This window comes from Ascaphus truei, chromosome 2, assembly GCF_040206685.1.
Source record: "Ascaphus truei isolate aAscTru1 chromosome 2, aAscTru1.hap1, whole genome shotgun sequence".
NCBI lineage: Eukaryota > Metazoa > Chordata > Amphibia > Anura > Ascaphidae > Ascaphus > Ascaphus truei.
This window is the reverse complement of record NC_134484.1, coordinates 488,753,448-488,766,165: the sequence shown is the minus strand read 5'-3', so window position 1 is coordinate 488,766,165 and position 12,718 is coordinate 488,753,448. Positions and strand designations below refer to the sequence as shown.

General features: G+C 50.1%; 2 protein-coding genes across 7 annotated transcripts in view; one reads left to right on the top strand and one right to left on the bottom strand.

Annotated features, from left to right (window-relative positions):
* The window catches only part of LOC142488431 (uncharacterized), a 245,337-nt gene extending 232,723 nt beyond the window's left edge, over positions 1 to 12,614 (top strand). For all 5 annotated transcript variants that reach the window (XM_075588936.1, XM_075588938.1, XM_075588935.1 and 2 more), the window contains one exon: positions 8,177 to 12,614. In XM_075588936.1, coding sequence (XP_075445051.1) covers positions 8,177 to 10,173 — 1,997 coding nt within the window. In that variant the 3' untranslated portion in view covers positions 10,174 to 12,614. The remainder of the gene's footprint in view (positions 1 to 8,176) is intronic.
* The window catches only part of LOC142488433 (uncharacterized), a 219,638-nt gene that overhangs the window by 116,067 nt on the left and 90,853 nt on the right, over positions 1 to 12,718 (bottom strand). The window contains exon 5 of one of the 2 annotated variants that reach the window (XM_075588944.1): positions 10,319 to 10,578. The exons of the other annotated variant lie outside the window; for it this stretch is intronic. Coding sequence (XP_075445059.1) covers positions 10,431 to 10,578 — 148 coding nt within the window. The 3' untranslated portion in view covers positions 10,319 to 10,430. Of the gene's footprint in view, positions 1 to 10,318; positions 10,579 to 12,718 lie in introns of those variants that run through there. 2 annotated transcript variants of the gene reach the window in all.

Sequence of the window (12,718 nt, the reverse complement as noted above, 5' to 3'; positions counted from 1 at the left end):
AAAAAAAAAAAAACTAGATCAGATGCTCCCAGTTTCCAAACATATTTTACACATTGTACATTGGGAAACTTGTCCACCTTTCATTTTTCAGCGATTGAATCCTACACCTGTTCCTACACGTGGGGATTGAATCTATACCTGTTCCTACATGAGGGGATTGAATCTATACCTGTCACTACACGAGGGGATTGAATCTATACCACCGCTTGCAATAGAGGAGAAGTCAGTGACGTCATCGGCGGGCGCCCTACGAGGCGTAGCAGCGTGCTGTTGGCGTTTGGCAGCGGTGGTACTGACGGAGGCTGCTGTACCTTGTTACGGGACCTGTGTGTGGGACTTTACACTGTGGACATACCATCCTATCACCTGGAAACGGAGTGAGTGTACTCCACGGACTCAGAGGGCCCTCCTGCCTGGATAGATGACCGCTGGTCTCCTGTTTCCTCCCCTACATCGGGTGAAGAGTGACGATTCCAGCTGTGCCCCTGTGTGGTAACCCCACTAATCCATTGCTTGATTTTATTTATTCTGATGTACGCAGAACTTATTATCCTTTAGTAAAATTTTTTTTTTTAATTGTGCTTCACTATGTGCGTTGTGCGCCTTGTTCTTTTTTCGTTTCTCCAGTTCTAGGGGTGTCGAGCTACCCCCCAAGAAAGGCTGCAGACGCATCATTAGTGTACTTACACTTATAAGGTCCACAATATTGTTTATTTCACATTGTATTCACTTTGTGTGTCTTACCACGTATTAGCTGCGCACTTTCAACATTTTTAGAGTCAATTGCCCAATTACTTTTGGTCCCTTGAAAAAGTGGGGGCTACATATTAAAGAAATGTAATTCCTAAACCCTTCCTCCAATTTTGATGTGAATACCCTCAAATAAAAGCTGATATACTGCACTTTAAGCCCATATTCATTATTTAATTGTAACTTGAATTTATTTTTGTACACAGCCGAAATAATAAAACTTGTATCAGTGTCCAATTATTTCCGGACCTAACTGTATATTCCCTTTATCAAGATTCAAATTGTTCTTTGCCTTGGTAGTTAAGATTACATTTATTATATGCAGTGCTCGACAAACCCGGTCGCCAACTCGCCAGCTGCGATCGGATATTGGCTCGTGGCCAGTAACTTTTCCCCTGCTCTGCCAAAAAAAAATCCCCTGCTCGGGAAAAAATAAAAATCCCTCTAGCTGATTGGCTGTGACGCGGGATGGAGTTGCCAGAACTTTAAACCGCCCTTCCTTCTCTGCATGGGTAAGTAATGGGGGGGGGGCTTGTAGTAGCAGCAGAATGTTTCTCTCCCCCCCCCATCCGAACCCCCCCCTGTTGCAGCCCGCGCGGGTCAGGAAGTGGTACCAGGATGTTTCTCTCTCCCCCTTCCCCCGGTGCTCCCGCTGCCCGCGCGGGTCAGGAAGTGGTACCAGGATGTTTATCTACCCCTTCCCCTGGTGCTCCCGCTGCCTGCGCGGGTCAGGAAGTGGTACCAGGATGTTTCTCTCTCCCCGGCGCTCCCGCTGCCCGCACGGGTCAGGAAGTGGTACCATGATGCTTATCTCTCCCACTTCCCCCGGCGCTCCTGCTGCCCGCACGGGTCAGGAAGTGGTACCAGGATGTTTCTCTCTCCCCCTTCCCCCGGCGCTCCCGCTGCCCGCACGGGTCAGGAAGTGGTACCAGGATGTTTCTCTCTCCCCCTTCCCCCGGCGCTCCCGCTGCCCGCACGGGTCAGGAAGTGGTACCAGGATGTTTCTCCCCCTTCCCCCGGCGCTCCCGCTGCCCGCACGGGTAAGGAAGTGGTACCAGGATGTTTCTCTCTCCCCCTTTCCCCGGCGCTCCTGCTGCCCGCATGGGTCAGGAAGTGGTACCAGGATGTTTCTCTCTCCCTCGGCGCTCCCGCTGCCCGCACGGGTCAGGAAGTGGTACCAGGATGTTTCTCTCTCCCCCAGCGCTCCCGCTGCCCGCACGGGTAAGGAAGTGATACCAGGATGTTTCTCCCCCTTTCCCCTGGTGCTCCCGCTGCCCGCACGGGTAAGGAAGTGGTACCAGGATGTTATTCTCTCCCCCTTTCCCCGGCGCTCCCGCTGCCCGCACGGGTCAGGAAGTGGTACCAGGATGTTTCTCTCTCCCCCTTCCCCTGGTGCTCCCGCTGCCCGCACGGGTAAGGAAGTGGTACCAGGATGTTTCTCTCTCCCCCGGCGCTCCCGCTGCCCGCGCGGGTCAGGAAGTGGTACCAGGATGTTTCTCTCTCCCCCGGCGCTCCCGCTGCCCGCGCGGGTCAGGAGGTTTTTCTCAGTCATTCCACCCACCCAGTCATTCCACCCACCCAGTCATTCCACCCCCCCACCCACCCAGTCATTCCACCCCCCCCCCACCCAGTCATTCCACCCCCCCACCCACCCAGTCATTCCTTCCCCCCACCCACCCAGTCATTCCACCCCCCCCCCCACCCACCCACCGTTGTTCCACCCCCCACCCACCCAGTCGTTCCACCCCCCACCCACCCAGTCGTTCCACCCCCCCCACCCACCCAGTCGTTCCACCCCCCCACCCACCCAGTCATTCCAAGTCATTCCATTACACCCCCCCACCCATCCAGTCATTCCACCCCCCCCACCCACCCAGTCATTCCAAGTCATTCCATTACACCCCCCCACCCATCCAGTCATTCCACCCCCCCACCCATCCAGTCATTCCACCCCCCCCCACCCACCCTGTCATTCCACCCCCCCACCCACCCGTCATTCCAAGTCATTCCACCCCCCCACCCACCCGTCATTCCACCCCCCCACCCACCCGTCATTCCACCCACCACCCACCAAGTCATTCCACCCCCCCACCCACCCAGTCATTCCACCCCACCCACCCAGTCATTCCGAGTCATTCCACCCCCCCTCCCACCCAGTCATTCCACCCCCCCCTACCCACCCAGTCATTCCACCCACCCCCACCCACCCAGTCATTCCACCCCCCCACCCACCCAGTCATTCCACCCCCCCACCCACCCAGTCATTCCACCCCCCCCACCCACCCAGTCATTCCACCCCCCCCCACCCAGTCATTCCACCCACCCAGTCATTCCACCAATCCCACCCACCCACCCAGTCATTCCACCACCCACCCAGTCATTCCATCCCCACCCACCCAGTCATTCCACGCCCCCCACCCACCCAGTCATTTCACCCCCCCACCCACCCAGTCATTTCACCCCCCCACCCACTCATTTCACCCACCCACCCAGTCATTTCACACCCCCCCCACCCACCCAGTCATTTCACACACACCCCACCCACCCAGTAATTTCTCACCCCCCCCCCACCCACCCAGTCATTTCACCCCCCCCAACCACCCATTTCACCCCCCCCCCCCACCCACCCAGTCATTTCACCCCCCCCCCACCCACCCAGTCATTCCACGCCCCCCACCCACCCAGTCATTTCACCCCCCCCCACCCACCCAGTCATTTCACCCCCCACCCACCCAGTCATTTCACCCCCCCACCCACCCAGTCATTTCAAGTCATTTCACCCCCCCACCCACCCAGTCATTTCACCCCCCCACCCAGTCATTTCACCCCCCCACACCCACCGTCATTTCACCCCCCCCCCCCACACCCACCCAGTCATTTCACCCCCCCCACACCCACCCAGTCATTTCACCCCCCCCCACACCCACCCAGTCATTTCACCCCCCCCCCACACTCACCCAGTCATTTCACCCCCCCCCACCCACCCAGTCATTTCACCCACCCAGTCATTTCACCCACCCCACCCACCCAGTCATTTCACCCACCCAGTCATTTCACCCCCCCACCCACCCAGTCATTTCACCCCCCCCCCCCCACCCACCCTGTCATTTCACCCCCCCCCCCACCCACCCAGTCATTTCACCCCCCCCCCCACACCCACCCAGTCATTTCAACCCCCCCACACCCACCCAGTCATTTCATCCCCCCCACACCCAGTCATTTCACCCCCCCCCACACCCACCCAGTCATTTCACCCCCCCCACCCACCCAGTCATTTCACCCCACCCACCCAGTCATTTCACCCCCCCCCCACCCACCCAGTCATTTCACCCCCCCCCCCACCCACCCAGTCATTTCACCCCCACCCACCCAGTCATTTCACCCCCCCCCCACCCAGTCATTTTACCCCCCACCCACCCAGTCATTACACCCCCCCCACCCACCCTGTCATTTCACCACCCCCACCCACCCTGTCATTTCACCCCCCCACCCACCCTGTCATTTCACCCCCCACCCACCCAGTCATTTCACCCCCCCCTCCCCCACCCACCCAGTCATTTCACCCCCCTCACCCACCCAGTCATTTCACCCCCCCACCCACCCAGTCATTTCACCCCCCCCACCCACCCAGTCATTTTACCCCCCCACCCACCCAGTCATTTCACCCCCCCACCCACCCAGTCATTTCACCCCCCCACCCACCCAGTCATTTCACACCCCCACCCACCCAGTCATTTCACCCCCCACCCACCCAGTCATTTCACCCCCCCACCCACCCAGTCATTTCACCCCCCCACCCACCCAGTCATTTCACCCCCCCACCCACCCAGTCATTTCACCCCCCCACCCACCCAGTCATTTCACCCCCCCACCCACCTAGTCATTTCACCCCCCACCCACCTAGTCATTTCACCCCCCCACCCACCCATTTCACCCCCACCCACCCATTTCACCCCCCACCCCCACCCACCCATTTCACCCCACCCACCCATTTCACCCACCCACCCAGTCATTTCACCCCCCCCACCCACCCCAGTCATTTCACCCCACCCCACCCACCCAGTCATTTCACCCCACCCACCCAGTCATTTCACCCCCCACCCACCCAGTCATTTCACCCCCCCACCCACCGTCATTTCACCCACCCACCCAGTCATTTCACCCCCCCACCCACCCAGTCATTTCACCCCCCCACCCACCCAGTCATTTCACCCCCCCCACCCACCCAGTCATTTCACCCCCCCACCCACCCAGTCATTTCACCCCCCCACCCACCTAGTCATTTCACCCCCCTACCCACCTAGTCATTTCACCCCCCCACCCACCCATTTCACCCCCCCACCCACCCATTTCACCCCCCACCCCCACCCACCCATTTCACCCCACCCACCCATTTCACCCCCCCACCCACCCAGTCATTTCACCCCCCCCCACCCACCCAGTCATTCCACCCGCCCCCACCCACCCAATCATTCCAATGTCATTCCACCCCCCACCCAGTCATTCCACCCCCACCCAGTCATTCCACCCCCCCACCCAGTCATTCCACCCCCCCACCCAGTCATTCCACCCCCCACCCAGTCATTCCACCCCCCACACCCACCCAGTCATATAAAAAACCCCACCCACCCAGTCGTTCCACCCAGTTATCCATCCCACCCCCTACCCAGTCACCCAGTCAGTAATCTCACCCAGTCAGTAATCCCACCCAGTCACCCAGTCAGTAATCTCACCCAGTCACCCAGTCAGACACCCCCCCATCCAATACCCCAGTCAGTCACCCCTGTCAGTCAGTCTCTGTCTCTCTCCCACTATCTCCAACTCTTCCTCTCCCAGTCTGTCTCTCTCCCACTATCTCCAACTCTCTCTGTCTCTCTCCCAGTCTCTGTCTCTCTCCCAGTCTCTGTGTGTGTCTCTGTCTCTGTGTGTCTCTGTGTCTCTGTCTGTGTGTCTCTGTCTGTCTGTCTCTCTCTTTGTCTCTCTCGCTTTGTCTCTCTCTGTCTGCCTCTCTCTCTGTCTGCCTCTCTCTCTGTCTGCCTTTCTCTCTCTCTCTGTCTGCCTCTCTCTCTCTGTCTGCCTCTCTCTCTGTCTGCCTCTCTCTCTCTGCCTCTCTCTCTCTGTCTGCCTATCTCTCTCTGTCTGCCTCTCTCTCTCTGTCTGCCTCTCTCTCTCTCTCTGTCTGTCTCTCTGTCTCGTCTCTCTCCCACACTCTGGATCTGGATCTCTTATTTACCATATATATATCTTAACTGCCCTATACTACACCGAAATAACCGATACTGCTTTCTTCCAGATCTGACTCTGGAGCTTCACACGGGAGACATCGGAATATTCCCCTATCCCAGAAGACAGGTAGGGAACACCTCCCCTCCAATGTATAACATTGCGGGAATGAGGTTACCTGGACATTGAGGGACTGCGGATCAGGTAAGATCCCAGACGGGATTGCTGCTTTAGATATTGTGAAGCGGGGACATCCAGACACTGGTTAATGGGTGCAGGAAACTAGTCACACACACGTAACAAGGACTAATTGTAGTAAAGTATAAATGTAATACAATAAATAAACTTATGTCAAAAACGAATGTTGTTCTTACTAGGAATTTATTAAAAAAAATTTTAAGCTAGGGGAGGGGCTGCGGGCGGAGCTAGGGGAGGGGCTAGGGGCGGGGCTAGGTGGCTAGTAGAATTTTTGGTTCGGCGAGTAGATTTTTGGGTGATTTGTCAAGCACTGATTATATGTATATTATTACATGATTATATTATATTATTTGGTGTTACAGTTAATTTAATTTAAATAATTTTATTCTCTCCACATCCTATCCATTTTTAAATGTGATGCTTTTTCATTTAATTTTTATTGTCCTTATGAGTCTATGTAAGTTTATTGTTATTATATTCTTTATTGTGTCCTTTTGCTGGATTTCTCCCCCACAGTTATACTGCCTTCTTTCCGTGGTTACATTTTCCCCGGACTGTTTTGTTCCCATGGTACGTTTCTACCTGGGATACAGGTAGGCAGTGTTTCTGGATGGGACTGCCTATAACGTGACACTCTCTAGACCAGTGATTCCCAACCAGGGTTCCGTGGAACCCTGGGGCTCCTTGAAGCAGTCTCAGGGGTTCCTCCTATGGACCACAGCCCCTCCCCCCCCCCCCTGGGGGTGGAGTTTTTTGGTATGTATTTTGTAGGGTGGATTGAGTGAGAGTGGGGTAATTGATGGAAGGTAGGAGTGAGAGTAAGCAAGTGAGAGGGGGGCAGGAGGGAGTGAGTGAGGAAAAGAGAGTAAGACGCAGGGGATAAATACATGCGAGGCGTGAGGGTGGGAGAGTGACTGAGTGAGACGGATGGGAAGAGAAATACATAGGTAGAGGGTGAGAAATAGAGGTGTCTCGTGTGGTGTGAAATTTTGTGATTTACCCCAATCGAACCTAATATGTGTCAGCCAGATAGGGGTTCCCCGAGATTTTTTTAAATACTTCAGGGGTTCCTCCAAATAAAAAAGGTTGGGATACACTGGTCTAGACTCAGGTAACCACTCTTTGATAAAGCGCCCACGGCGAGAAACGCGTTGGAGGTTTCTCTTTTAACTTAGGCTGTTTCAGTAACTCTTTTATTTTTTCTACTTTTGCCTCCAGTTCTTCTTTTCTGCAGTGCTCCTTTTTTTCTTTGTTTTGAATGTGAGAGGAGAAGGAAAGAGAGGAGTCAAATATTACACCAAGGCCGCATGCTTGGGAAATGATATGAATAGTATTTTTGACTGACAAAATATGACACAAAATGGAGCAGTTTAGTTTATGTGGGTCTTATGGCAGAAGATTACATGGGCAGTGTAGTCACTGCATCACTTAGATTGTAAGCTCTCCAGGGCAGGGATTTCCGTTCCTATTGTCTGATTTTGTTTGTTGCGCTTATTGTATTATAATTCCCTGTACTGTATTGTTTCTTCTGTAAAGCGCTGAGTACACTGCGGGCCTTATATAAATAAAGACATACATACATGGGCATCTACAGTATCTTTACACTATAGGTTGCTGTCTGGTTTAGTTGATATTATTAACGCACTAATATGATAGACCAGGAGTTCCTTAACTTTACTTCTCATGGGCATTTTAATGTTAATTATTTGGAGGATGTACATGTATCCTTAAATAATGAATACAGTAATAAATACAAGTTATATATGTATCAATTATTTCACTGTGAGAGCTGCTACAAATACATTTCAAACCTTCGGGGACAACCACCACAGTCATTAGGGGTCACTGGATGTCCATGTGCAACAATTTTAAAACCCTGGGTGATGAGAATATTTTGTTAACTAAGTATCGGTGAAATAAATTCTTCAGTGTTTTGGATTTGTAATTTGCGTTCAGTAATTTGATTGAAAACATTTGTTCTGTCTTTTTTGTTGACTTCTGTTAGAGATCGGCCTGAATGGGGAACAGAACTTGAGCTCTGATACATCCAGAAGCTGTCTGACTACTCGCAGCCCAGAAGTGCCAAAAAACAATGATTCCTGCCACATTTTAGACACGTGCAAGGAACCAGTGCCACATGATGTTGAATTTACAGACCTTGTACAGCACACAGCAGAGACGGACTCTAAATATGGGTCCAGCAAAAGGTATGCGAGAGATGCAAGAAGAAGCCGTGGTGCTCAGCCTTTTCTCTGTTGTCAGTGTGGCAAAAGCTTCTCACTGCACAGGGACCTGCTCACACACCTTTGTGTCCCTGCTAGAGAGCAAACCTTTACATGTACAGATGGTGGGAGCGGTTTCTCACTGAAGGGGAAACTTCTTCCACACCAGATGATTCAGACAGCAGTGACTCCTTTTACTTGTACAGTGTGTGGGAAACAGTTAGGTACTAAGAGGACCCTCCTCATTCACCAGAGGGTTCATACAGGGGAGAAACCATTCACATGTACAGAGTGTGGGAAACATTTCAGTACTAAGAGCAGTCTCCTCATACACCAGATGAATCATACAGGAGAGAAACCATTCACATGTACAGAGTGTGGGAAACAATTCAGTACTAAGAGCAGTCTCCTCATACACCAGATTACTCATACAGGATACAAACCATTCACATGTACAGAGTGTGGGAAACAATTCAGTACTAAGAGCAGTCTCCTTATACACCAGATTACTCATACAGGAGAAAAACCATTCACATGTACAGAGTGTGGAAAAAAATTCACAGTTAAGATTAGTCTCCTCAGTCACCAGATGACTCATACTGGAGAGAAACCATTCACATGTACAGAGTGTGGGAAACAATTCAGTACTAAGAGCAGTCTCCTTATACACCAGATTACTCATACAGGAGAAAAACCATTCACATGTACAGAGTGTGGAAAAAAATTCACAGTTAAGATTAGTCTCCTCAGTCACCAGATGACTCATACCGGAGAGAAACCATTCACATGTACAGAGTGTGGAAAACAATTCACAGCTAAGAACAGTCTCCTCAGTCACCAGGTGACTCATACAGGGGAGAAACCATTCACATGTACAGAGTGTGGGAAACATTTCACAGTTAAGAGCAGTCTCCTCAGACACCATATAACTCATACAGGAGAAAAACCATTCACATGTACAGAATGTGGGAAACAATTCAATACTAAGAGCGACTTCCTCAAACACCAGATGACTCATACAGGGGTGAAACCATTCACGTGTGCAGAGTGTGGGAAACAATTTAGTATTAAGAGCCAACTCCTCAAACATGAGCAGACTCATACAGGGGAGAAACCATTCCCCTGTTCAGAGTGTGGGAAACAATTCAGTATCAAGGACCACCTCCGCAGACACCAGATGACTCATACAGGGGAGAAACCATTCCCCTGTTCAGAGTGTGGGAAACAATTCCATACTAAGAGCCACCTCCTCATACACCAGATGACTCATACAGGAGAAAAACCATTCACATGTACAGAGTGTGGGAAACAATTCAGTACTAAGAGCTGTCTCTTCAAACATGAGCAGACTCATACAGGGGAGAAACCATTCCCATGTACAGTGTGTGGGAAACAATTCAGTACTAAGAGCTGTCTCCTGAAACATGAGCAGACTCATACAGGGGAGAAACCATTCCCATGTACAGAGTGTGGGAATCAATTCAGTACTAAGGCCCACCTCCGCAGACACCAGATGACTCATACAGGGGAGAAACCATTCACATGTACAGAGTGTAGTAAAAGCTTTTCTCGGAAGGCGGAGCTCCTCATCCATGAGCGGATTCATACAGGGGAGAAACCATTCACATGTACAGAGTGTGGGAAACAATTTAATAAAAAGAGCCACCTCCTCAGACACCACAGGATTCATACACGGGATAAACCATTTCCATGTACATTGTGTGGGGAAAGCTTTTCACAGAGTATCAGCCTCCTTACACACATGAGGATTCATACATGAGATAAAATATGTGATTGTTCAAAGTAGGGTTGGGCAATATACCAGTAGCATAGTAATACTGTGTCACGGTAGGGCAGGCCAAATACATCTTTATATTTAAGGGATCAGTCACAAGGCAGAACAGGCAGTAAAATAAATTGCAGTTTATTCGGATAAGACCTCGGAAACACACAGAAATACAAGAAACAGAATATACACACTTACTGGGGTCTGGGGAAGGAGATCTACCCTTTAGTAGTTGCAAGGCGCCTGCTTCCTCAAACGCTTACTTTGAAAGGGCCCTGGTTCTGGGCTCCTGGACCGTAATCCAGCATGCTGGCTAGGCCTCCCCATGCTTCCTTGTGTGAATAGCTTTTTCTCAGAATCACCTTTGAGAGGCCCGCCAGCAGCCGCTTGTCTTCAGATCTCCAACAGGAAAAAGAGAGAGAGAGCTGCTTTTACTGCACGCTCTTATATAGGCTGGATTCCTATCTAAATCATTGAGGAGTGTAATAGCCAATTACAGCAGGGATTGAAATTACGCATTCACTGATAGGAGGAATACATTCAAAACTTGCCAATAGAAACCTTGCTTATCAGTTTTGACATACAGGGCCGTTTTTCCCTGGCTCCGCGGTGTCTACGTAAAATAAAAACATCCTAATCTGAATATTCTGCTCACCAAATGGTTTTCCCCCCTCTGCCATTCCTCTCCTCTTTGAACTATGGATTCTATGCAAACTAGCTAGCATCTTCCATATGCCTGTGCTTAATGTATAGAACCTTATACAGTAGTAAAAATTAAAACACAATATAAAGTACACTTCCTTACAGAATATACTTTGGGGGACCTTATACTTATAAGGGAAATAAATTGGGGAGATTTGGGCTTGGAATCCCTATCTGAGCTGGGGCATTGAAATGCTAATTCACATGTAATTCACGTGCTAATTCACACTGCCTTTTGTCACCAACCTGGGTTTAAATCACAGGACAAACACAATGCATTGCAGTTTTAAAACACAGAACCAACATTTAAACACAAGAGCTTGCACTCCACCATCTGCACCTATCATGTGGGGTTCTAAAACCTTCCCTTCTCTAAGACACCAGCTAAGAATACCTTGCTGGCAGGCAAGACAGGTTAAAATATTCCCCCCCTTTTCCCTCATGTTCCAGAAGCTCCTGCCCTGCAGCTATTTCTCATAAGAGGCTACCCATACAAGGCAACCCACTTACAAGTTTGCACAGGCAGTCGCAGGCCCATGAGTCAAAGGGAATACACAGATAATGCATTAGCTGGCCCACTGGGCTTACACAGTTAACCCCACATACACAGTTCCTAGTTTATAACCCTATGGGGTGACAGTATAACAGAGGAACAAAATTACAGGCAACACAGTAAGGTATATTAGACCCAAGAGCTGACACTCAGCCCATACCATATGGTTTCAGGGGCAGCCAGATGGGCTCCACCTTTATTAATGAAGGCTGGCAACGCCTACCGCCACATACTGCAGTAATAAAAATGGACGGTAACGCAATACTTGCCATTACTTCTTGCCATGGCATTCCTATCAGCAGCTGCAGAGTGGGGGTGGGTCTGGCAGAGAGGCGTGAGGGTGGGGACTGGCAGAGAGGCGTGGGGGTGGGGACTGTGTCAGAGAGGGGACTGAGCGTGGGTCTGGTAGAGACAGTGGAGTGGGAGCGAGTCTGGGAGCTCCTTGAATTTCACATGCTGCAGCTATAAGGAATCCTCCTGCTAGTAATCTCACCCCTCCATATTAACCACTTCCCCTCTGCCATGCCTCTTACCACTTCCCTTCCACCATGACTCAACCCTTTTCTCTCCTCCTCCGTATTTCTCTCAGCTCTCACCCGTGCCTCTTGACCCCCTCCTTCCCCATGTCCATTAACCCACGTCTCCCCATGCCCTATTAATGTGTACTGGAGAAGGGGTCAAGGGGATAATTATAAACTTTTTTACCATGCACCCCAAAACTGGAATAACCTACCGGAGACTCTCGCATCCACCACCAGTTTAAGTTCTTTCAAAACTAAAGCAGTCTCACATTTAATCTGGTCTGTAACTGTTACATACGCCTATAATATATATTATCTCTAACTGTGCATGCAATGTCTTGAATATAATGTATACCCTGTTCACTTATGTAACTGTATTTGTAACCATGTATTATTTGTCATCTTAACTCTATGCCCAGGACATACATGAAAACGAGAGGTAACACTCAATGTATTACTTCCTGGTAACACATTTTATAAATAAATAAAATAAATGGTGAAGAAAGGGGCTTTAGTGTGGCTGTAGTTAAGGTAACATTTTTATGGAAACATTTGTTATTCTTAAAATATACTAAAATGTATTTGCTTTTTACATTTTATTAAGAATGAAATGCATTTGTATAAGAAATATGTTTCACAATAAATGACCTTGAACATTTTGAGGACTTTTGCTTTTGTGCTTTCTATTGGGTGTTAATATATTGCTGGATTTTGTTATCACGATAAATTACTTAATTCTCTTATGGTGGGAAGTATTTTTGTT